General features: G+C 41.0%; 1 protein-coding gene across 3 annotated transcripts in view; it reads right to left on the bottom strand.

The window, feature by feature from the left end:
* The window catches only part of LOC306864124 (tripartite motif-containing protein 2-like), a 27,277-nt gene extending 2,378 nt beyond the window's left edge, over nt 1-24,899 (bottom strand). Inside the window, exons 1-12 of one of the 3 annotated variants that reach the window (XM_079407843.1) lie at nt 24,743-24,896; nt 21,807-21,988; nt 18,030-18,270; nt 17,485-17,636; nt 13,836-14,016; nt 13,025-13,757; nt 12,156-12,259; nt 11,812-11,979; nt 9,845-10,013; nt 3,810-3,869; nt 3,472-3,542; nt 13-153 (exon numbers count right to left, since the gene is read on the bottom strand). In XM_079407843.1, the coding sequence (XP_079263969.1) occupies nt 13-153; nt 3,472-3,542; nt 3,810-3,869; nt 9,845-10,013; nt 11,812-11,979; nt 12,156-12,259; nt 13,025-13,757; nt 13,836-14,016; nt 17,485-17,636; nt 18,030-18,270; nt 21,807-21,952 (2,166 nt within the window). In that variant the 5' untranslated portion in view covers nt 21,953-21,988; nt 24,743-24,896. Of the gene's footprint in view, nt 1-12; nt 154-3,471; nt 3,543-3,809; nt 3,870-9,844; nt 10,014-11,811; nt 11,980-12,155; nt 12,260-13,024; nt 13,758-13,835; nt 14,017-17,484; nt 17,637-18,029; nt 18,271-21,806; nt 21,989-24,742 lie in introns of all 3 variants that reach the window. The other 2 variants (XM_079407844.1, XR_013783744.1) reach the window with 2 other exon arrangements.

The raw sequence follows: 24,899 nt of genomic DNA, 5'->3' as shown, positions 1-24,899 counted from the left end.
AAAAGTCATTACTTGTATTCTGCTGTTGCCCCAGTCTGCTACAATGATGTTGCCGTTAACATCAACAGCTACCCCTGTGGGGGCATTAAACTGGCCGTTTCCCTCTCCATGGGACCCGAATTTAAACAAAAACTCCCCATCTGCACTGTAGACCTGAGGAGATACAAATTTTAATCACAAATACTTAATAGAATGATACATTCTGTCATTTTTCCCCCTCATTAAAAAGTTTTACTAATAAAAAAAAAGTAAATGTTATAAGGACATCAGTAACTTAAATGTATTGGTTTTCTGTAAGGATGCGTCCACACCACTAGGTGTCAGTCAAGTCAAACACAACTGAAAAGATTGCTAAGTGCACCTTTTTCCATTAATATGAGGCGCCAAGTCGGATTTTCCAAGTCAAACTTCGCTTATCAATACATACATAAAACACATGCATATACACCTACAAATTACTCACATATACATGTATACTATTGGTTGTTCAATATATATTAAATACACGTGCACACTAATATGAAATCCATACCAATACATCTTAAGTTAGTAATGAATGCATATACACGTGTGAATAACTTGCATATACATATAGACACTCGCTTGTATAAACTCGATCCATGCATATACACCTACAACACCACACGCACACACTATACACACGCTCGCTGAATACAGACACACCTATACATACTCGCATATACACATGGACGGATTATGCCGCAGAGGTGCCCTGGGCACGGACTGCTTATAGGCCCCCCTCAGTTGAAATTGCGGTCATTTCAAACATTTCAAGATTTTAAATAGCAATGGATTCTATCTACACTAAGTGAAAATAGCAGTATTTTTAGCGATATGTTATTTACACTAAGTGCAAATAGCTATAGATTATATTTACACTGTTAAAATAGCAGGATGTTCTGCTATTTATACTACTTTGCAAAATAGTGGCAATTATCTGCACTTCAGTATTGTATTACATTATAAAACAGTATGCAATAATAACATATTGAGTGTAAATTATCAATTTGATTCAGATTATTAAATGGATGCCACCTTATTGATACAATAAAGCCCTCCCTACACCTACCCTAACCGATACTTTATTTTCAACTTTTTGGTTATTTCTTTAATTTTTTATTAACTATAAATGCCTTTACGATGTTATATGAGATTTGAAAAGGGAGAAAAAAAGTTTGGTAAAAGGCTGGTGTCTATTTACACAAAGTGTAAATAGACACTCCGTTTACATTATCAAAGAACATTATCATTGACTTAGCCAGAATTAAAGCACTCTCCAAAACTCCCATTAATCACTGAAGTTGCTTACATTGTGAAATTAATATCTTGCTTACATCGTACCCACTTCTGCACTTTGTTGTTTCTGATGAGAGAAATCGGCAGAGAGCAGAATTTATTCAGGGAGCACGCGCACTGAACAAAACAGCTGTTTCAGCGATGACTCATCTGGACGCCTCTTATTGGACATGGTACTCATAAACTCAACAGAATCATGTGTGATTGGTTAAAATGTGCAGTGCTGTAGAAAAACGCGGCTGTCTCTGGCTCCGTGCCAGATGTGCCGCACTGAATGATCACAGGTGTGATCGTTTATTAAATATAAAAAATATTATTCGGCTATTTTTATTTTGGAAGCTGCATTCAAAATCCACTTGCCTCAAAAATCTGAGGGGGGCACGGTTGAAATCGCATTCTGGGAGTAGCGGTATTTCGGCTGGGCCCCCCTCTGGTCGTGGTCCAGTGCCCTGGGCACGTGCGTTAATCTGTCCCTGCATATACATCAGGAACACGCTTAACGTGGCTTAGGCTAATGCCTTAAGACGGCGTTTTTAAAATGCCAAACTCCGTAAACATGTTGGTATTCTTGTAGAAAAAAACAGCGACAGCCAGTTTAATTTTACTTTCCTTTTTGTTTTCATTTTGAAAAGCTTATTACCTTTGCTGTTTACCTCACGTTATGCTGTGGAGGCTTTCCTTAATTGTTTAATATTATTATTATTTGATTCCTCAGTGTTTGCTAAAATTTCTGTAATTTATTAGTCAATACAGCAGCAGGTGATGTGTCCAATGCCATGCCTCGTCTTATTCGTTTTTGTTAATAAATGTTATATAAGCTAGTTTGTCATTGTAAGTTAACGTACTGTTTTATTGTTGTTGTGCTTTTTAATTAAGAATAACAATGAATCCATCTTTTGTTTTAGTCTTAAAAAGTGAAAGTTGTATAGATATAAGCAAAACAGACAATTATCTTTTCTTGTAAAGCATGACACCAAGATCGCGAATTTGAGAGTGAAAGCAAAAAAAGTGATTCCTGTTCACAAAATTTAAATCACAAATAATATTGATGAAAAAGAATGGGTTGAATGTTGAACACTTTCCTTACCATACAACTTTATTCCATGGTCTGTCTGAATACTCGATTCTGATTGGCTGGCAGGTGTTGATTAAATTCGTTTAACTACACAGGTAGTTCCAGGTCAGTTTAATCACCTTTCCATATTAATGCGCTGCTTTAATTGATGCACACTAACCAACACACATCACTCGCTCGCGCACACATGGAGAGAGAGAGAGAGAGAGAGAGAGAGAGAGAGAGATTGTGCTGCACACACATAAACTTGTTGTCAACGCTTCACCACGTTTTTTTAAAATAAAATAAAAGATAGATACTAGATTGCTACATTATATTCCCCAGCAACGAGGTGATAAAATCGTTGTTTTTGAAGTAATTGTTTGTAGAGAGAGAGCAAGCAGGTACACACAACTGTCCTCTCTCTCTCTCTCTCTCTTAATGGACAATTAATTGAAATACATGCTATAATTTTCACTATTTCATCTCTGTGTCTGATTTGAAGCTGGCAGAATGCTAGCGCTAACGAGCCATAACTGACGAAAATAATCGTCATTTTTACTCTTCCGGTCAAATATTGCGCTGCAAAGAGCAATAAGTTTTAACTTGTCTTTAATTTAGCAAATGACCATGGAATAAGTTGGGATAATCAATGGCTAGTCGTCACTTCACGGGGCATTTTGTTGAATAAATGTCGTTATTTTTATTTTCTTTGTGTACGAAAAGTATTCTCGTTGCTTCATAAAATTCAGATTGAACCATTGATGGCAGATGGACTATTTTTACGATGTTTTTTTTACTTTTCTGGGCCTTGGCAGAGTTAATTGTTTGGCAGTCAATGGGACATTCACAAGCCTCCCGGTTTTCATCCAGAATATCTTAAATTGTGTTCCGAGGACGAACAAAGCTTTTACGTTTGGAACAAAATGGGGGTAAGTGATTTAATGACAAAATTTTCATTTTGGGGTGGAGTATCCCTTTAAGTCTCTATGATATTCTGGTCTCCAGATATGGTTCAGTTCCCTTTCTTCAGTGCAATTTTATGGTCTTTTATTGTCGACCAGGTGAAAATTTGTAATTATGACCTCAACATCACTCACCTTGACGGAGTGGTTATGAAAGTCTGTCACGACAATTTCATTTTTATTGTTGACAGCAACAAAATGCGGACCTGCATGTGAGAAAACAAAAATAAGGAAGACATTCAGACATGACAAAGACAAAGAGAGCAGAGTGGAGAGCAGGATGTCATGTGATCAAGATCTCCTAACTGATCAGATAGATTTTGTGATGCTCGACAATTTGATTTCTGGCCAACTTTTGATTAGATACACAAATCACAGAATCATAAACTCATGAATTCAGTTCTAAAATGAAACAATTAATTTCAATAAGATAAGTCACCACATTCTGGGATGAGAATTCACTCAATACTTACTGAACCCAGGGCCAGATTTACTAAACTTTTGCTCCAGTGCAAACTTTGCACCACTTTTTTCTAAAAAGGAATGGGAAAAACACAAAAAAGGGTAAGCGGAGGCACATAAATGGCAGGGAAGAAGGGATTCACATGAATAAAAAAAGTGCAGGAGCTACTTCAAAAACATGGAGCAGACCAGAGGAACAATGGAAGATGCACATCCCAAACCAGTCCGCATGCACTTACTTAACAAGGGTTAGAAAAAGGAACTGTTATATTTACATAGTAAAATAAGCAGCAGAAGGGAAGTTTTTGATGAACTACAAAAATTAATGTATGCATTTATTAGAATATAGTCTCTCAAATGTATGCATGCTAGGGGTCGGTGATATGACCAAAACCTAATATCACGATAGTAATACGAGTAATTTTATTTCACGGTAACAATATAACTATAGACTATATAGATATATAGTTTTGCTTTAAATAAGTTCCTTATGATAACAAAATTTTGATACCATAGACATTTCATAATTCTTGTCACCATTGTCAACATTAAAAAAAAAGTATATTAAAAAACAAACAAACTCAAGCTCACTGAAGACAAGTAAACTGTCAGTGATTGAATAAGAATAAAAAACGAATGCTTGTAATAAAATTACAAGCAATAGGACAAAAAACTACAGTTGAACAAATAAATAAGAAATGCTAAATTTTATAAAGCAATCAAATGTATAACAACACTGCATATTCTTCACTGTGTAAATTAAATAGGCTATATATTTCTTCTCATTAAAGTTACAAAAGTGATTTAGTCAAGAGCAGTGAGAGATTTTCTATTTTGTTGCTTGATTAACATGAATGACAGACAGCAGGAATGATAGACTGCTGTCACTTTAAGAGCTGCCCGGATCCATTATACGGTCACACGTTTTCTTTCTTAGCTGTTTACTTTCACCTACTGTGTTTACGAGGATACTTGCAAAGACAGGCATTTTTGACACATACAAGTGTATTTATTCCATTCAAGGCCTATAAAGTGGCAGAAATAACTCCGTTCCATACTCCCGTGCTCTATGAGCACCGTCTTCACGCCTCTCCGACAGCACTCACATATAGCGAAATTAGTTCCCTTCCAGGAACTCGAGCTGCGTCGAAACGCTAGGGGAACGCCTTCAGCGTGACCGCGCTCTGAACCACGTGTGTAATCTGTCCAATGGAAAGGAGAGATGTCATGGGCGGGTGACGTAATCGTCCAGGAAGCATAAAAGCACGTGCGGCGGAACCGGCGTTTGCTTTTTGCCATTCAGCAACCGCTACTCTGTGTGTGTGTGTCTGTCGATCTGTGTTGTGAGTCTTATTTAGTGTTGTTGTCCCTAAGCACAATCACTTGAAATAAGCTCCACAATGTGTGCAAGCACTTGGGTGAGCGCAGATCGCATTACAGGCTGTATGTTCCTCCCTGCAAATGTTACATCACTGCTGGGGATACACACAGTCCGTGTGTGGTCTGCTTGAGAGCAGAGCACGCATAGTCAGCTCTCAAGGGAGTTGACTGCCCGCTTTGTGAGCGTTTGTCACTGCGTATGCTTGCTCTCGGAAGGCTCTCTTTGAGGAGTGAGCTTTTACTAGCGTTCCTCGTGGTGCCCCGCGGTTTCTTCCCCCCCAGAGAGAGGGCTCGACGCTCCGCCTGTCTTCCTCTAAGGAGGTGGACGTGTATAACGTTGATGAGCTTTGTAAAGCTGCAGTGTTTGCACAAGCATATTATGAATGACGACATCATTATATTCACGCTGTCAGCTCTAAAGATAAAGGGCTGATTGTGCTTCTCCCTGCCATACGATCTCGCGGTTCAGGTCCGCCACTGCTGAGGCACGGCGGTGAGTGAGATCGCGGGGATCACAACATGGATCTGGCGGACGGGTTGGAGACGGGTTCGCCCTATCTCCACCTGCATTCCCCAGATCTAGCACTCTCGCTCGGGGCTGGAAACCCACGGTGCGGTTCTTCCCCCTTTGACTGAGAGCTCGCTGTTGCAGCGCGCGTTGCCGAGGCAACGCGTGCATTACATCATTTTCATTCTTATTATGAATCCTTTTCATATCAGACCATGTTTACTCTTCTGGTTGTCTTTCTGCATTTAATTTTGAGGAATTAAATTATGTATTTCATCTAACTAGGAGAAGTTAGACGTGTATATATGTATAAATATACATATACACACACATATGTATATGTATACATATACATATGTGTGTTTATAGGAGCCTCTTGGGACATTTTGCGAGTGAGAGCACGATGCTTTACCTCTCTTCCTCTGAGGAGGTTGAGGTGATCAGCAGCCCCAACCGTGTTCCAGCTCCTCATTTAGGGAGCATCACTTCTCGTACTCCCCATAATATTGGAGTCAGAGTTGCGCTCCCGGGCCAAAGGCTTCTAGCAGAAGGCGGATCTGCGGACCATAATTCTCGCTGGATAGTCTTTGGCTAAAACATCCTGCTGCCTATGACCCAGGACTTCTGAGGGCCGGCCCCTCTGGGGAAGAGCGGCGTACATCACATTACACGGTGCCCGTCTCTCCTCAGTGCCCTCAGGAGATCGGTCTGCCATCCCTGCCAGTGTTCCAGGGCACAGCGGTCTCCAGCGAGTGCTTCTCTCAGTTACTTCCGCCCGGAAACATAGCGGAGCTGAGAAGCTCGCTACCCCTGCGGGGGTCTCTAGAGTAGCTAGTTCAGCCATCTCCTGCCAGTCCTCCGCTTCAGGGCACCGAGCTAGCAGCTCTAGGTACACCAGAGGCCAGTCTTGAGAGACTGGTTCCATCAGTAGGCACTTGGGACATCAGTGAGAGCCCATGCCAAGCGTGTCTCATTGGGTCTTGCCTGAGCAGGCTCTGGTTCTATCAGCCTGGTCTTCCTAGAATCGACGCGGGTCTGAGGACCGTCGTTTCAATAGGAGGCTTCAGCTGAGGCAGTCCTGATGCTATGGCCCAGGACTTATGAGGGCAGGTCCCTCTGGGGGCGAGCTGGTTACACCTCATTATACGGTGTCTGTCTCCCCCCCAGTGCCCTCGGGAGACCAGTTTGCCAACCCTGCCACAGTTCCAGGGCGCAGCTGGCTCCAGCAAGCGCTTTTCTCAGTTATTTCTGCCCCTAAGTATAGCAGAGCTGAGAAGCTTGCCACCCCTGTGGGGGTCTCTAGAGCTCCTGGTTCGGCAGTCTCCTACCGTTCCTCCGCTTCAGGGCACCCAGCCAGCAGCTCGGAGTACATCAGAGGCCAGTCTCAAGAGACTGGCCTCTGATGTACTCGAAGGAGAGTCCGGGTTCTACAGCCGGTACTTCATTGTTCCAAAGAATGACGGAGAGTTGCGACCCATTTTAGATCTGCGTCAGTTGAACCGTTCAGTCATGCGACTGAAGTTCAGGATGCTCACTCTCAAACAGGTCATGTCTCAGATCAAGTCCGAGGACTGGTTTGTCACTATAGATCTAAAAGACGCATACTTCCACGTCTCCATCCCTCCCACTCACAGGAAGTTCCTGAGGTTTGCTTTTGGGGGCAAAGCATACCAATATCGGGTCCTTCCTTTCAGCCTTGCACTCTCATCCCGCACTTTTACGAAGTGTGTGGATGCTGCTTTGGCTCCCTTGCGACTCCAGAGCATCCGCATACTCAATTATATCGATGATTGGTTGATTCTAGCTCAATCAGAGCAAGTGGCGATTCGACATTGAGATGTCGTTCTCGCGCACATGAAAGTGCTGGGGTTGAGACTGAACGCCAAGAAAAGTGTGCTGTCTCCAGCTCAGAGAACCACTTATCTAGGCGTGGTGTGGGATTCGACCACGATGCAGGCACGTATGTCTCCTGCTCGGATAGAGTTGATCCTAACTTTAGTCAAGAGAGTGAAATAAGGCCGGTGACTCACTGTCAAGCAGTTTCAGAAACTGCTGGGGCTGATGGCAGCTGCGTCCAATGTTATACCTTTTGGCCTGCTGTACATGAGACCCACTTCGCATGATCAAGGTCACGCGGCAATGCCTACGTTCCTTAGACATGTGGAGACAACCTTGGTTCTTGTCTCAGGGCCCGGTGTTGGGAGCTCCTTGTCGCCGCGTAATGTTAGCGACGGACGCATCCCTCACCGGTTGGGGAGCGGTCATGAGTGGCCACCCTGCCCGCGGTCTGTGGAGTGGTCACCATCTCACATGGCACATCAATTGTCTGGAAATGCTGGCCATGTTTCGAGCACTCAAACACTTTCTCCCAGACCTAAGAGATCACCATGTGTTGGTGCGCACCGACAACACAGCGGTGGTCTCTTACATCAACCACCAGGGATGTCTGCGTTCGCGCCCCTTGTACAAGCTAGCGCACCAGATCCTTGTATGGTCCCAGGGTAGACTTCGCTCGCTGAGAGCTGTCTACATCCCTGGGTATCTCAATATGGGAGCAGACATCCTGTCGAGGCAGGGGCCGAGGCCCGGGGTTATCCAGCTCCACTGGGACTGGATGGTATGGTACAGACTTGGCCGAGGCTTTGTCTGTACGCATTTCCCCCGATCGCTCTGCTCCCGGGAGTTCTGGCGAGAGTGTGCCGGGACGAGGTCAGTCTACTACTGGTAGCACCGTTCTAGCTGGGCCGAGTATGGTTCTCGGACATGATTTCTCTCCTCAACGGCTCTCCATGGGAGATTCCTGTCAGGAGAGATCTCTTTTCACAGGCGGGGGGCACTATTGTCCACCATCGCCCGGAGTTGTGGAAGCTGTGGGTGTGGCCTCTGAGGAGGCACAGCTCATAGCTTCCGGTCTCTCAACCGAGGTTGCTGAGACCATCCTCCAATCCAGAGCTCCCTCTACGAGGAAACTTGTCACTTCATGGTGCGGAGACCGCCACCTCGACCCAGTTTGGTACAGTGCTGGAGTTCCTGCAGGCCCGTTTCTCCGCAGGGGTAACCCACTCCACCCTGAAGGTTTACGTGGCGGCTTATCGGCCTACCATGCCCTTCTCGGTGGCCTTTCAGTTGGTAGACACCCCCTAGTTACATGTTTCCTGAGGGCCTCCGGCCAGAGAGCTTATGCTATGTGGTGGATCAGGATGCTATTACATAGCCTCGAGTCCTCTGCTCTCCCCCTTCTCGGGGATCAAGACTCACTTCTCAGAAGTTGGCCTTTGGGACACAGGCCCGCCCACTTTAGCCACTTGTGGCCTTTTTTCTCTCGCCCTCGTTGTGCTCCCGAGGGATACACAGGGCAGATTCTTGGAAGTCTTGTAGCGTGGGCATCTCGTTCCCCTAGCGTTTCGACGCAGCTCGAGTTCCTGCTGAAAGCATTCCCCTAGCGTTTCGACACAGCGTCTCATTCCCTTCAGGGAACCAGGGCTACATACGTAACTTGAGACGTTCTCTTTTGTTGCTGATTGCATTTCAACCGCAATTTTTAAAAAAGCATGCAAACAAAAAGTGTTCGTGACCACGTAGCACAGCAACGTCACGTGAGCGTGTAACCGCAATAGAGATGATAGTCCAAAATCTCTACCGGTTGACATATTTCTATCGGTTAATCGTGTCTACCATTATATCGCCCATTCCGCATGCATTGGCTTTCATTATCATACAGCTAGATAATGCAACTTAAAATATGGGTTATGCTAAAGTAAAATGCAGGAACAGAACTGACAAAAGTTTACATCCTTTCAGACACTGGAACTGAAGCCTGGGTAAATCTGGCCATTTCTGTATAAAACAAAACAGCCTTCTGTGGCGTTTGTCTTCCCAGAATGGTTATTTGTTGTTGCTTTTGTAGTGAAACAAAATTTATCTAGTTTTTTTTAGGTTTGTTGATGAATTGCAACATTTTAGGTTACAAGAAGAGATCCTGAGCTAGACAAATTAAGTATTAGGAAGATGTTAGAGGAAAAGCAGTCACAGCACAAAACAGGGGGTGCCAACAACACTTCTGCGACACTTTAGTGCTTAGGTGAACCACCACAAACGTACGACATTGTTCAACATTGGCTTTATTGTCATTGTGTTGCAGTTTCTACCACCCCGTACCTGCGAATTGCCTGTCTGAAGTGCCTCTGGCTCCAAACTTGGTCACTAGTTTGCCATTAGATTGAAAGATGAACACACAGCAAGCTTTATTATCCACTGCAATGATATGACCGTTCTTGTCCACAGCCACTCCTTTGGGTCCCATCAGACGGCCTGCACCGATCTTATTCTGCACGAGGCACAGACAAAAAGGGAGAGAGGACCTTATTAAATGGCTCTTAAAAATACTTTATTTGGATTAGTCGATCATGGCACTGAGTAAGAAAATTGAATCATTTTAATGCTATAATGTTATATGTAGAGAAATACCATAAAAAAGTTTAAGGTCAATAAGATTTGAATATCGCTTTATTTCCACATACACTAATGTTCAAAAGTTTGGGGTTGGTATCCATCTATCTATCTGTCTGTCTATGTATCTATTTATTCATTTATTATGATTTATTTATTTTTTTGCATTTATTTTTAATCACACGCACAGTAAATTACAGTAAATAACAGCAATACTGTGAAATATTGCAATTTAAAATTACTATTCTTTTTAAATATACTTTTAAATGTAATTTATTCATGTGATTTAAAGCTGCAGTCCGTAACTTTTGCCTCTTTGTCTCCATCTCTGTTTGAAAACCTGGAATTGCAGTTTCTTGCGGAATTATCTTCCCTGCATGGGATGTCCTCTGGTACGGCTCCGGCTCCAGCGCGAATTAATCTAATGTTTTGAGATGAATGTGTTGCTGTCAGTCACAGCACCGGTGTGGATATTTACTGTACTTCGCAATCACAGATTCTAGCCTACGTCTTGGAATATATGACCCAAATACGAATTTTCACCGTATATTGCCATCTGAACAAGTAAGTAACAAGTCTGCCACGTTTGTTCTGTCTAACTGAGGAAAAAAGCATTACAATAAATCGCGCTACCAATGGTGATTTAATCTAAAGATCACTTAGCTCACATCACATTTAACTGTGCAAAGTATTATTATTGTTATACTTTGTTCTCAAATTATTAATGTTAACAACATCAGCATTGCGTGACTATGAATATAGTGTGTATTAGCGTGTCATACCATTGTCATACCATTCAAATTTCATATTAAGAAATTCTTTTAAGCCAAAAAGCAAACTATGCTCCCTTCGAACTGGTTTTCTTTAAAATACAAATCTTGTGTAATCCCAGGCTATCTGTAATCAGAAGCACATTTGAAACTGGAATATAATTTCATTTCATTCACATGCGTTTCATAAACACATAATCCTTTCTGGATTACAATCGGCCATGAAAATGATGTTTAATTATTCTAGCTGCTGTGAGAAAAGGCTATAAATGATCCTCCACCTACAGGACCTTCACATGCGATAGCCTACTTGCCGGGACAACTTCTTTATGTTTACAGACGTGACATAATGACGCAGTGCCATGCTCAAATTTCCCGCGAAAACCTACCCGTACCACTCAAATTAGAAAATATTATTATAAGCTAACCGCTGTGAATCGGGCTAAAGTAAGATGATAGTTTTGAACACTGGCTGGTTATGTACTTGCTCAAATATTGATTTTGGATCATTTGTAACCAACAAAAGTTACGGACTGCAGCTTTAAAGTTGAATTTTCAACAGCCATTACTCCAGTCTTCAGTGTCACATGATCCTTCAGAAATCATTCTAATATGCTGATTTGGTACTCAACTATTATTATACAACTATAATAGTTCTTATATCAAACAGCTTTTGATGTTTAATATTTTGTGGAAAACATTTGTCCTCATTTTTTCATCTTTGATAAACAGAAAGTTCAAAAGAACAGCATTTTATTTGACATAGAAATCTTTTGTAACATTAGAAATGTCCTTACTGTCACTTCTGATCAATTTAATGTCCTCTCTGAACATCTTAATTATTCCAAACTTTTGAGCAGTAATGTATGCACACATATAAGCTGTAAATTATGATCTAAACATTACCTTGAATTTCCCATCAGGGGAAAAGATGCTAATCCATCTGTTATCATAATCAGCTACTATAATGTCTCCATTTGTGTCGACTGCCACTCCTGTTGGCCTCTGCAGTTGTCCTGGAGAACGACCCCTGACCCCGAAGCGCGCTTTGAACTGCCCATCATTGGTAAAAACCTACATAAAAACAAACAACAAACCATTCAATTTTGCACTAAATGCAATAAAACACTTTCTATATGTCTTTATTGATTCCAAGTAAAACACACCAGCTGATTACTTCAATATGCAGTAAAACGCTTCAGATAAAATGAAGCCTATAATTTTCATAATATTTCCATGCATTGACTGACCTGTATACACTGATTGTTGCTGTCTGCTACAATGACCCTCCCATTATTGGAAGCAGAGATGCCCTGTAGATTGGTGAACTCTCCCTTCTCCCGTCCACGAGAGCCTGAGGGGTCCAACAAAAGAACTTCACAACCATTCAAAATCAAAATAATACACAAATTCAGTGTTTGCAAACAGTGATGACGTTTTTGTGGGCAGAGCCTATATGGTGGCAGAAAATTAGTTTTCAAGCAGCAGTCTGGAATAAAAAAAAAAAAGGTAAATTTGAGTTCATATTTCAAAATTCAAAAACAACTCGTCATTCTCTCGTTTCCCCTCGGCTCAGAATCATGAGTTTATATCCTGACTTCTGGGGTTTTTTTCTAAGAATTGACAAACACACTATTGTAGAGTTAAATCAAGTTATAAAATCCAAACTAGGAGAAATAAACTTGCATTTGCGAGAAAAAAAGTCAGAATTGTGAGATAAAATAGGTAAATGTTATGTAAAATGTTAATGTTAACAATATATCCCCTATGAACTGCATATGTGAATATTATATAGACCTATTGTTTAAATCAAATTTGTTTTAAACGTAGACAAATCACAGCAGGGTTCATCCATAGTCTGTCTGTTTAAACGTCTGCGTTTAACTTAAAATGGCGTCTTTGACGACAGTATTCTATAAAAATGCATTCCGATTCTGACATCCAAAAGGCACACTTTTTTTTTCTCTTATTTTATGGCTTCTACCCATTTCCCTCCACCACAGTGCACAAGCTGCAAGTAACATAACTGTGACGTCTACTCCAAATTGGTCTATCACAACAATTTATAACCAAACTTATTGTGCACACCAGGGTTATCATCCACACCAAAGTTTCTTACCTACTCTATGAATGAGCTCATCTTCAATAGGGTTTTCCTTCTTTTTGGTAGTGCTGTACATGCTGGAGGGTCTCCGTACGGCTTTCTGCCTGATGTGTCCTCCTGTTCCGCTGGGAGATTTTACCCTCCTCTTCACATCATCCGGAGACTGGGGCATGTCTGACGGCTTTATCGCCCGCAGTCTGAACGGGCTGCCCCGCACAGGCTGACAGTACAGCATCAGAGAGAACGAGTACTCCCCTTCGCTCTTAAGCATGTACCCTACCTCATACGTTCCGTTTTTATTGTCCACAACTTCCGCATCCGTCGCCTGCACTCCATTCTGTCCCGTTATCTCGGCTCGGAGGACCGCGTTACCGGTCCGCACGAGCTCGCTGTCCTTATCCTTAGTTGTAACAGTTACAGTCACGTGCTGACCGACCAGCGCATGTCTGAGGCCTTCTCCTGTCGCCACGCTGGTGTGTCCCACGGCTCCCGTCGTCAGCAGGACGCCCAGGTTCTGGATGGAGCGTCGCAGTCCTTCTGTCTCTACCTGGCAGTCCAAGTGGGCGTTCTCGTGCGGCCGTTCAGGGAAGTCGTGACAGGCGAGGGCGCTCACACGCTCGCTCATCTGCTTTTGGACCAGCAGGACTTCGGTGGCGCTGCCGTGGTTCAGGGCCTGCTCAGTGAAGCTGCAGCTGCTCTGGATGTGCTCTTTTCCCTGCAGTAGGGACGATAGCTGCGCCTGAAGCACCTGCAGAGGACACCGCATAAAGGAGCGTTAGAGAGATGGGGGAGTACAACCTTTTTAACCTATCAAAAAATGTATGACCTTCTGCTTGGTGCTACAAATGTTCTCCAGATCAGTGATGAGTGCAGCTTTGCGTTGGTGCAAGGCCCTCTCGAGCTCCTCAAATGTCATGTTGATCTCATTTACGGCTTCGTTCTTCCTCTCTATCAGTTGTTGAGAGATTTCATTCACCAGCTCAATGGCAGCTGTTAGCTGGGGCAGCCTGACCAAATAAAAAACAAAAATCTCAGGTAGAAGAAATTTTAGAAGAGAAGTAATGGAAAAGAGCTAAACAGTTTGCAATATTATTCACAACAATGACTTAAAACAGCTCATAAAAGCATCATTTTATTCTGTGTAGTCACTTTAAGGATACTTAATAATTATCATATATTATTTTATATTCATATTGTTAATATAATATTTTTAATCAATGGTTTCATGCTTAAATATACATATATAATATTTTAATAAATACATATTTATACACATTTATATATAAAACAAATTATATAAAACTAATACAACAATAAAATTTTGTTCTATATTTAGTCACTAGTATTATTATAATACATGTTATTTGGATATTTTGGAATATATTATTCTATCATTAAAATATAATCTTTAGCTTTATTAATATCAAAATATTTTAATTACAAGCACACACAAATATACATATACATATATATATACATATATATACATATATACATATATATATATTAAAAATATAAAACTAATATAGCAACAATTTATAAATTATCATCATAATTTTTAATATTAGTACTGTTATTTAATGATACATTTTAAAACAAAATAATACACAATTACGCACACACAAAATATAAATTTATATGTATACATATAAAAAAAATATATATATATATATATATATATATATATATATATATATATATATATATTAATCAGAATCAGAATGAGCTTTATTGGCCAAGTATGTTTACACATACAAGGAATTTGTTGTAGTGACAGAAGCTCTACAGTGCAACAGAAAGACAGCAACAGGACAGGACACAGATAATAAAAGAATAATATCCAAATATCCAAATAGGCAATGTACAAAGCAGCAAAAACACAATATATAATATAGACAACTATGTATGTACAGGTCAAGTATTTGCAAATTAGAAATGAGAAAATAAAAATAAAATAAGTGAGTATGGTGAATGGATAATGTATTATAGTTGTGTTTTCCACATTTATTGTTGAGTGTTCATGAGATGGATTGCCTGAGGGAAGACACTGTTCTTGTGTCTGGTCGTTCTGGTGCTTAGAGCTCTGTAACGTCAACCAGACGGTAACAGTTCAAAGAGGGAGTGTGCTGGATGTGAGGGGTCCAGAGTGATTTTACCAGCCCTTTTGCTCACTCTGGATAAGTACAGTTCTTGGAGAGTGGGGAGGGTTGTACCAATGATTCGCTCAGCAGTCCGGACTATTCTCCGTAGTCTTCTGAGGTCAGATTTGGTAGCTGAGCTGAACCAGACAGTTATTGAGGCAGAGTAGAACTGTTTCAGCAGCTCCTGTGTCAGGTTTAACTTCCTCAGCTGGCGAAGAAAGTGCAAACTCTACTGGGCCTTTCGGACAATGGAGTCTATGTGAATAACCCACTTCAGGTCCTGGGAGATGGTGGTGCCTAGGAATCTGAATGACTCCACTGCAGTCACAGTGCTGTTCGTGATGGTGAGTGGGGGGAGAGCAAGGGGGTTTCTCCTGAAGTCCACAATCATCTCCACACTTTTGAGCGTGTTAAGCTCCAGGTTGTTAAGACTGCACCAGACAGCCAGCTCCTTAACCTCCTGTCTGTAAGCAGACTCGTCACCGTCCTAGATTAGGCCGATCAGTGTGGTGTCGTCTGCAAACTTCAGGAGCTTGACAGAGGGGTCTTTAGAATTGCAGTCGTTGGTGTAGAGGGAGAAGAGCAGTGGGGAGAGTACGCAGCCCAGAGGAGCTCCAGTGCTGATGGAACGAGTGCTGGATGTGAATTTACCAAGCTTTACTAACTGCTGTCTGTCTGTCAGGAAGCTGTTGATCCACTGACAGACGCTCTGTAGGCAAACTGCAGGGGGTCCAGTAAGGGACCAGTGATGTCCTTCAGATAAGCCAAAACCAGTCTTTCAAATGATTTCATGACCACAGATGTTAGAGCCACAGGTCTGTAGTTGTTAAGTCCTGTTATCTTGGGTTTCTTTGGGACGGGGATGATGGTGGAGCGTTTGAAGCATGAGGGGACTTCACACAGCTCCAGTGATCTGTTGAAGATCTGTGTGAAGATGGGGGCCAGCTGGTCAGCACAGATTTTCAGATAGGCTGTGACACACCGTCTGGACCTGGTGCTTTCCTTCTTTTGTTCTTCCTGAAGACCTGGCACACATCTTCTTCGCTGATTTGAATTGTAGGTGTGGGGGAGAGGAGGGTTGCTGGAGGTGTTAATGGTTGTGTGGAGAGGTGTTCAGGGCTGGTGTGGGGTGATTTTTCAAAACGACAATAAAGCTCGTTCAAGTCGTCTGCCAGGTGTTGATTCTCCAGAGTGCTGTGTCTTGTAACTGGTGATATCCTTCATACCTTTTCATACTGAAGCAGGATCACTGGAAGGCAATTTTTTCCTTAGCTTGTCAGAATAATTCCTCTTTGCCACTCTGATCTCCTTTTCCAGTGTGTATTTGGCCTGTTTGTACAAGACTTTATCCCCCTTTCTGTGAGCATCTTCTTTGGCCTGACGGAGTTGTCTGAGTTTTGCAGTGAACCATGGTTTGTCATTGTTGTAGATTAGAGGAGTCCTGTTAGGAATGCACATATCCTCACAGAAACTGATATATGATGTTACAGTCTCTGTGAGCTCGTCCAGATCGATGGCAGCGGCTTCAAAAACAGACCAATCAGTGAGAGAGAGAAACAGGCTTGTAAATCCTGCTCTGTTTCATTAGTCCATCTTTTAACAGATCTTAATACAGGCTTTGCAGATTTAAGTTTCTGCCTGTAGGTCGGAATAAGATGAACAAACAGTGATCAGAGAGTCCTAAAGCTGCTCGTGGAACCGAGTGATATGCATCCTTTATTGTTGTGTAACAGTGATCCAATATATTACTGTCTCTGGTGGGACATGTGATGTGCTGTCTGTATTTGCCGCCGCGCAATTTCGCCGTTGATTCCGTCTCCCGATCTGCTCTGATCAGCGTGAAGTTAGGCAGATGAATCGCGCTATGTCGCCATTTACCCAGGCTTCCGTGAAACACAGAGCAGCAGAGTTAGTAAAATCCTTGTTTGTCCGGGAGAGCAGAAGGAGTTTGTCCGTTTTGTTGGGTAGAGAGCAGAGATTCGCCAGATGGATGCTAGGCAACGCCGTTCGAAATCCGCGCTGACGAAGCTTCAAGAGCGCTCCCGCTCTCTTCCCCCGCCTGCGTCTCCTGTAGCGTTTGACCAGAGCTACGGCTCCGCCAAATACAATGTCCAGCAAAACGTCCGAAATATCAAGATCCGGTAAAAGATTTTGTGGTGTGTTCTGCCGAATGTTCAGCAGGTCATCCCTGGTAAAACTGATCTTTTTTTATTTTTATTTGAAAAACAAAAAACAGGAAAAACAAACAAAAAAAAGTACAAACACTGGAGAGCAACACACAATAGCTGCCATCAGCGGCACCATCTTGGTTAATGATGTATGAATGACATGTACCTGTTGTGTATAGCATCCAGCTGGTTCTTTAGTGCTGCTTTGTGCTGTTCTAGAACATCCCGCAATGGAACAGTCACATGCTCCCTGTGTTCCCCCTCCGTGCAGTCCAGGCACATGGCCGTCTCACACGACTCGCAGTAAAACTCCATCACCTGCAGGGGCACCAGTGAGCAACCCATTCATTCAGCATCCTAATGGTTTATCAAAGGCCGCTAATGAACGTTAACAGGCCTGAACAGCATAAACACACATGTATTATGACTTTGAAGACACATAAAAGAAAGAAGCTGGCAGCTTTCAGGTGTGTTTCAGAGGAATGAGAAAGAACAATGAGGAGAAAGCGACAGGAGCCATTGCCAATGAAAAACTGGCACAAATGTAGACTAAATGAGAGGGGGTAAAGGAATTCCCATTCACTTGTAGCTGTACAGGCATTTCTACATTCTGGCTGCAATTTTACCAACAACTCTTTTGATGGTTTTTACTTCATATTCCCACCAAATGTTGCCAAATTTGGTTTCAAGATCAGATGGTAAGAGGCTTACCTTGCCCTCGTGATTGGGGCAGGAGAGCGGTTTCCCAGCAGCTGCTGCGTTGACAGACTCCAGCATGCTGCAGGCCTCTGGCCGAGAACATTCTGGGTCTCTCTGTAGCACCTCCATGAGGTTTGTGATGAAGAAGTTGTTCTGTAGTGCCGCCACACCTTTCTCGGGCAAGATGGAGGTCTGTCTGCACACCGGGCAGGACAGTGTCAAGGACTGAGGAGGAATGTAGTTCTGTAGGCACCTGTGAGATAGAAAGAATGACAGACATGATTAAAGACCTCAAACAAAAGCGACCAGCCACTATTATCTGTCAATTTTTTTCTTAAAGAGATTCAAAAATAAAATAAAAATGTACTCTCTCGTATTGTTCCAAAACCTTCTGTGGAACACAAAAGGACATCTTTTGAAGAATGTTCACACTGCTGTTTACCTAACAGTAGATGGGGACTAAGGACTATCAAGCTCCAAAAAGGACTAATAAGCGCCGTAAACCATAACAATGACTCTTGCACTATATTTCAAGTTTTCTAAAGTCATTTGTGTGAGGAAGCAAATTAAACTTAAGTCACCATTCACAATCATTTTCTGGAAAGGAGCAGCTTGAATATTCTGCTATAAATAACTCCTTTTTTGTTCCTCAGAAGAAAGAAAGTCATACAGGTTTTGAAAGATGAGAGGGTAAGTAAATGAAATGGGTGGAGTATCCCTTTAAGCAGGAATAGGCCAAAGCATGTCCAAAACAATAAATAAAAAACTAAAAAATAAATAAATATATATATATACATACAGAGCCCTCCAAAAGTATTGGAACAGTAAAGACAAAATTGCTCTGTTGGCTGTGGAGTCAAGACATTTACAAATATGATTAAAAGATGAATAGGAGACAAAACTACAGAATGTCACATTTTATTATTGGGTGATTCAACACATAGATGTTTTACCAGCTACGAAGTTCAGCACTTTTAAAGTTTCATCCCACTATCTGATGTGAGCATAAGTATTGGAACAGTTGCCTCACAGGTCTTTCTAAGTGATCAGCTGTGTCCTGTTGCATTAATTCTTCAGATATTAAAAGCAGGGAATGTGTCGTATCAGTTATATCCATTACTTCTGCATTCTGAATCTTGCATTCGATGATGACACACACAAACCAGGATGAAGATGAGGGAGCTGACTTTGAGAGAAAAGCAAGCATTTTGGATGCTAAAAGAAAAGAGGAAGTCAGTTAGAGCTCTAGCAAAAACAAAGGGCATGGAGAAATCAAGAGTTTGGAAACCACCAGCAACCAACAACGACCTGATAGGCTGAGAAAACAACAGTAGTTGATGACAGATAAATCATAAAAGCTGTGAAAATGAACCCTAAAACACATGCCTGTAAAATCACCAACAACTTCCAGAAAGCTGGGGTGATGCTCTGACAATCTACTGTCCTCAGGAGACTTTGACACAGAATTAAAGATGCTACACAGCAAGATGCAAACCTCTGACCAGCACCAAAAATAAAAAAGGCAAGATTAGAGTTTTGCAAAAAAGCACAAAGTTTAGCCAGAAGAGTTTTGGAACTGTGTTTATGGACCGATGAGACAAAGATGAACCTTTATCTAAGTGATGGGAAAGCAAAAATGTGGAGAAAAAAAGAGAACTGTAATGATCCCAAGCATACAGCCTCATCTGTAAAGCATGGTGGAGGTGGTGTCGTGGCATGGGCATGCATGGCTGCCTCTGGAACAGGCCCTCTCAACTTTACTGATGACTTAATGTATGATGACAGTAGCAGAATGAATTTGGAAGGGTACAAAACCATCTTGCCTACCAATATTCAAGAAAATGCTGCCAGATTCATTGGGAAGTGCTTCATATTGCATCAGGAAAATGACCCAAAACACCCTGCCAGTTCAGTCAAGGAATTTATAAGGGCAAAGAAATGGAAAGTCTTAGATTGCCCAAGTCAATCAGTTGGTATCCTATCAAAAGGTTACCAACTGATCAATGCTTCAATCATTAGGCATGTTATTAAAACTGTGACAATTCATTTTGATATGCTCAGGCTGGAGCTATAGCCTAGTGGCAAGCAGCAACACATTAAGCTATGATGCCCATGCGCGAAATTTGAGTTCAAATGTGGCTCTCATAATTACCCAATCTCCTCCCTGTAATGTTGTATTCTCTCTCTACCAATAACTACACCATAAATATGACAACATCATATTTATCATAGTATGACAACATAATGATAATATCACTTGTTTCTTAATAATTTGTTGGTGCTGATTCCAAAAATAGGGCCTGTTTTGCTCTAGTCATACTATCTCACAAAATATGACATTTGTAAGATGAAATATTTGTAAGATGAACAAGTCTTGTATTATCCTTTAATCACCAGAAAACCTGCCAAAAGACATGACATGATGTTCCTTCGACCCAGGTTACATTTATTTGTTCAATTCTCATTTTCACATGTTTGAATGAATCTAAAGACATTATTTTATGCTAAAAGGTGGGGTATGCATTTTTTCAAAAACGCGGGCCCAGTACCAAAACAAACTTGTAGCCAATCAGCAGTAAGGGGCTTGTCTACTCATGATGCAGAGGAGAGTGCGCTCAGTGCACATGATGGACATTAGCTGAGCGACGACAGAAAGATAGAGATGGCGGATAAAAAAAAAAAAACAGAAGAGGAAAACGTTTGCGGAACAAAAGAAGGCTTACAGCATGTCTACAACGGATGTGACAAAGCGACCGTTGAAAATCATTTGAAATTTGTGTTATGTCATTTTTTGAAGCACTTGCAACTTACTGCATAACTTACTAAAGTTAATTAAAAACAAAACTTGACTTCTGATGGTTTTTGTTAATTTGACAAGTGCATTATAGCTGATTTATACAGTTGAAGTCAAAAGTTGACACACACCTTACAGAACCTGCAAAATGTTAATTGTTTTTTACCAAAAGCCAGGGGTGAAAACGTTTGAACAGAATGAAGACATGTACATTTTTCTTATTTTGCCTAAATATCCTATTTTTTCTTTTAGTACTGCCCTTCAGAAGCTACAGAAGATACTTACTTGTTTCCCAAAAGACAAAATAAGTCAAATTTACCCTGATTTTCAAATTCAAAAAGTTTTCACCCCCCGGCTCTTAATGCATAATTTTTCCTTCTGGAGCATCAGTGAGCATTTGAACCCTCTGTAATAGTTGCATATGAGTCCCTCAGTTGTCCTCAGCGTGAAAAGATGGATCTCAAAATCATACAGTCGTGTTTGGAAAGGGTTCAAATACACAACAATGCTGGAAAACCAAAGAATTTGTGGGACCTGAAGGATTTTTCTGAAGAACAGCAGGCAGTTTAACTGTTCAGGACAAACAAGGGACTCATGAACAACTAAAAAAAAAACACAGCTGTGGATCATTCAGGTAACAACACAGTATTAAGAATCAAGTGTATGTAAACTTTTGGAACAGGGTAATTTTTATGTGAAATATCTTATTCAGGTCAGTACTAAATAAACAATAATATGCATTTTGTATGATACCTCTTATTTTGGTAAAATAATTAACATTTTGTGATACCTCATACAAGGTGTATGTAAACTTTTGACTTCAACTGTACATGTAATTTGAAAAATCCTCATTCTTATCTTGTAAAAAAAAAAACTGTACATGATGGAAAGTTTTTGTTGATACTTTTGAACTCAAATTAGGAATTACCAGAAATTAAATGACTAGAATAATTTTTTGTAGACGAGGGACTTTAATTATGGCAACAAATACAGACCTTTCGCAGAAGGTGTGCAGGCAGGGCAGGACTTTGGGGATGTGGTAGTGGTCCAGACAGATACTACACACCAGGAACTGCTTGTCTATCTGGCGGACCACTGGACTTGTGCGGCCGGTCTCAAACTTCGCCATGGTAACAGACATCTACAGAGGGGGCCTGGGGCCAGGACACACCTTAACCTGAAATAAAGAAGATGCTATGTTACTGAAAAAAACCCACAATGCTTCATCATTTTAACCTTGAAATGATGAAAAAGCTCATAATATGGCACGAGAAGACAACCTCCAATATGAAGAGGAACACATGAGAGTGAGACGACAGTTGACGCCTGCTGAGCTGCTACCAAACCAGTAACTCTAATATAGGATAATAACTCTTATTCTGTAGGCCAAAGAACACGCTGTATTTTATCAGAAGAGAGGAGCATGGAAAATTGGATTATGGAGTTGTGGAAGCAAATAGATGCTGTCAATTTTCATGCTACTTTTCCAGATGAGACACAACAACAGCGGGCAGACAGATAAGTACTGATACAAGGACATGAACTACTGCTGCGGCCATTACTAGCTTCTCACGGTGGTGGTACATGCTGTGCCAATTTTCATTTTAGTTGTCCTCTAGGCGAAGAGATATGAGACTGAAGTAAAACTAATAATTCGGGATTAATTCAATTTCAGGATGTTAAAGAAAAGTGTCTAACATAGAAACATAGAACATAGTCCTTTCAAAGGACTAAAAATAAAACATTTACATAAATGAGATAAATCTAAATTAAACATATAAATGCACAATTCTATTTTGCTGCGCACAGTTTATAGTGAAACAACAGTACATGTATTCGGAAGCAAACTCATTATGATCCACTGACACAGCATTTATTAACATATCTGACACACTTTACCCCACAGCTACTATTTTTGAATGAAAACAGCGTATCTGAGTGGCGCAGCTGACATTATCACTCATTCATTATCACTCTTTCAGTCTCTCACTTCTGCTCTCTGCCATGTTTTGACAGCTAGTGTCCTGTTCTCCGTTTACTCTTAGTGCCTCTGGTCCCAGTGCTGCTCTGATAATTCTGCAGGACTGACATGTGCTCTCATGGACGTATGAGTGATGGTAACTTTAAACACCAGTTCCCTTTGCCCACTCTATGTAGTCCTCCTCCCCCAAACCCCCTTTCCCTCTCTGATTTGATGTGTTGATGTATGCTGGCTATATTTAGACGCATGTCTCAGTGGGGTAGGCTTAATAAGGGTCACGTCCTGCAGCGAATGGCTGAGATTCTTGTGGCACAACACAGAAAGACGAGTCAGAGCAGGTATCTGGGCTGATGTGGGCTCAAAAATACACATAGAATTCATGATCATGTGACTAAACATGTTGCAAAACATTAATAAATGAGATTTACTAGTCTGAAATAAGAAACACATCTTGAAATAAGAACAGAACCTTTCCTGCAGTCAATGACATAACAGTGTCCATAAAAAAAATAAAAAAAACATTTAGTTTGCATGCATGTGAGAGTACACACCTTGATCATTATAATCAAGTGTGTAAACGGGTTTTTGAATACATATATATTTTTTTTTTTTACAAATATCACACATTAATTAATCATAAATATGATTACGTTTTTGGGGAGTCACACCATAATGACATTTGACCTGAGCTAACCTTGTTTGGACATAAAAAGGTTATCTGATATTTTAAGATTTATTGATACATCGTCAAGAGGGTCTGCATATGAATGACATCATTTCGCTAAGGGCTTATGACTTTGATTTGACAGGCATTTTAACATTATTTAAAAAATAAATATTGGCAAACATTTAAAAAATATAAATTAAAAGTTTTGTTATATAATAGTAAAAAAATATATAATAGTCAAACAACTAAGATTTTTTTTTATTCGTCTATATATTTTGTGTACATTTTTATTCTAGTTTTAGTTATTTAGTACATTAATTTAAACTAAATGAAAATGACAAGTGTTTGCCTCAGTTGACTGAACTTTAAGTATTTTTTTAAGTATTTAATTTTCTTTCAGTTAAAATAATTTTATTTCAAGCAAGGAAACCGTTTATGGTTTAGGTTAGCTATAATTCTTCTGTATGCATGTATGTATACACATAGAGAGAGAGAGAGAGAGAGAGAGAAAGAATTTAATGTAAAAACTGTATTCAAGTAATTGTATGTATAACCTGCGTAATGTATATATTTTTAATGATTTAACAGAATTGAAAAAAATTTTGTGTTCTGTCATTTACCCACATGCAAGCCAACCCACACATGATTTGCTCTAAACGCTGAACAGTGACATAAATTCACCTGTTCCACTAATATGAGATCTGCAAGAATTTAAGGGTCAGGCCAGCGGTCAGCAACCCTGACCCAGATACAGCCACAATTGAGAAACCAAACACTGTGTCATTGTTCAAAAAAAGAAGCCAACAACAATCAGCAATTGTATCATGCAGCCTCTTACAAAATTATCCCACAGTCCACTCCCACACGTCACTGTGTGCATGGCACGTGTGTATCCACCTTTCAAACACTCTCAACAACCATCGAACTGCTCCTGACATCCATCAGCCCACCATGGGATGCCAAACAGTCTTCCAGAACTACAGCTTAACATCCCAAAAAATGCCAATAAACAATCTCTAAACATACATTCTAACTGCTCTTCCACATGAGGGTCTCCTGAAATCCTGATCAAATCAGACTATGCAGTGAAGGCGTGAACATGATACTAAAACCGATCCTAAACCTCAGACCAACTCTGACCAGCTGATTTCAGGCAGGAAACCAGAGACAGAAACAAAAGCATTCTTCTCTTTCATTGCTCCAGTGAGCACACAAAACACAAAGATGACTGTTCACGTGCACACACACAGACTCAAATACACTTGAGTGTTAAACACACTTACACTCAAAAGCAGAGTGGACGCTTCTCAGGCAGGTTCCATTGGTGTTTTCTGAGATTTCTGCAGGGCCTGGTGGCTCAATAGCACAACAATCCCACTCCCCAGAAGAACGCACCGCTCGTCGTCCTCACGCCTAGTGCCGATCAACAGCTGTGATGTC

This window comes from Barbus barbus (genome assembly GCF_936440315.1).
Source record: "Barbus barbus genome assembly, chromosome: 45".
Taxonomy (NCBI): domain Eukaryota; kingdom Metazoa; phylum Chordata; class Actinopteri; order Cypriniformes; family Cyprinidae; genus Barbus; species Barbus barbus.
The sequence above is the reverse complement of the archived record's forward strand: the minus strand, read 5'-3'. Positions and strand labels throughout refer to the sequence as shown.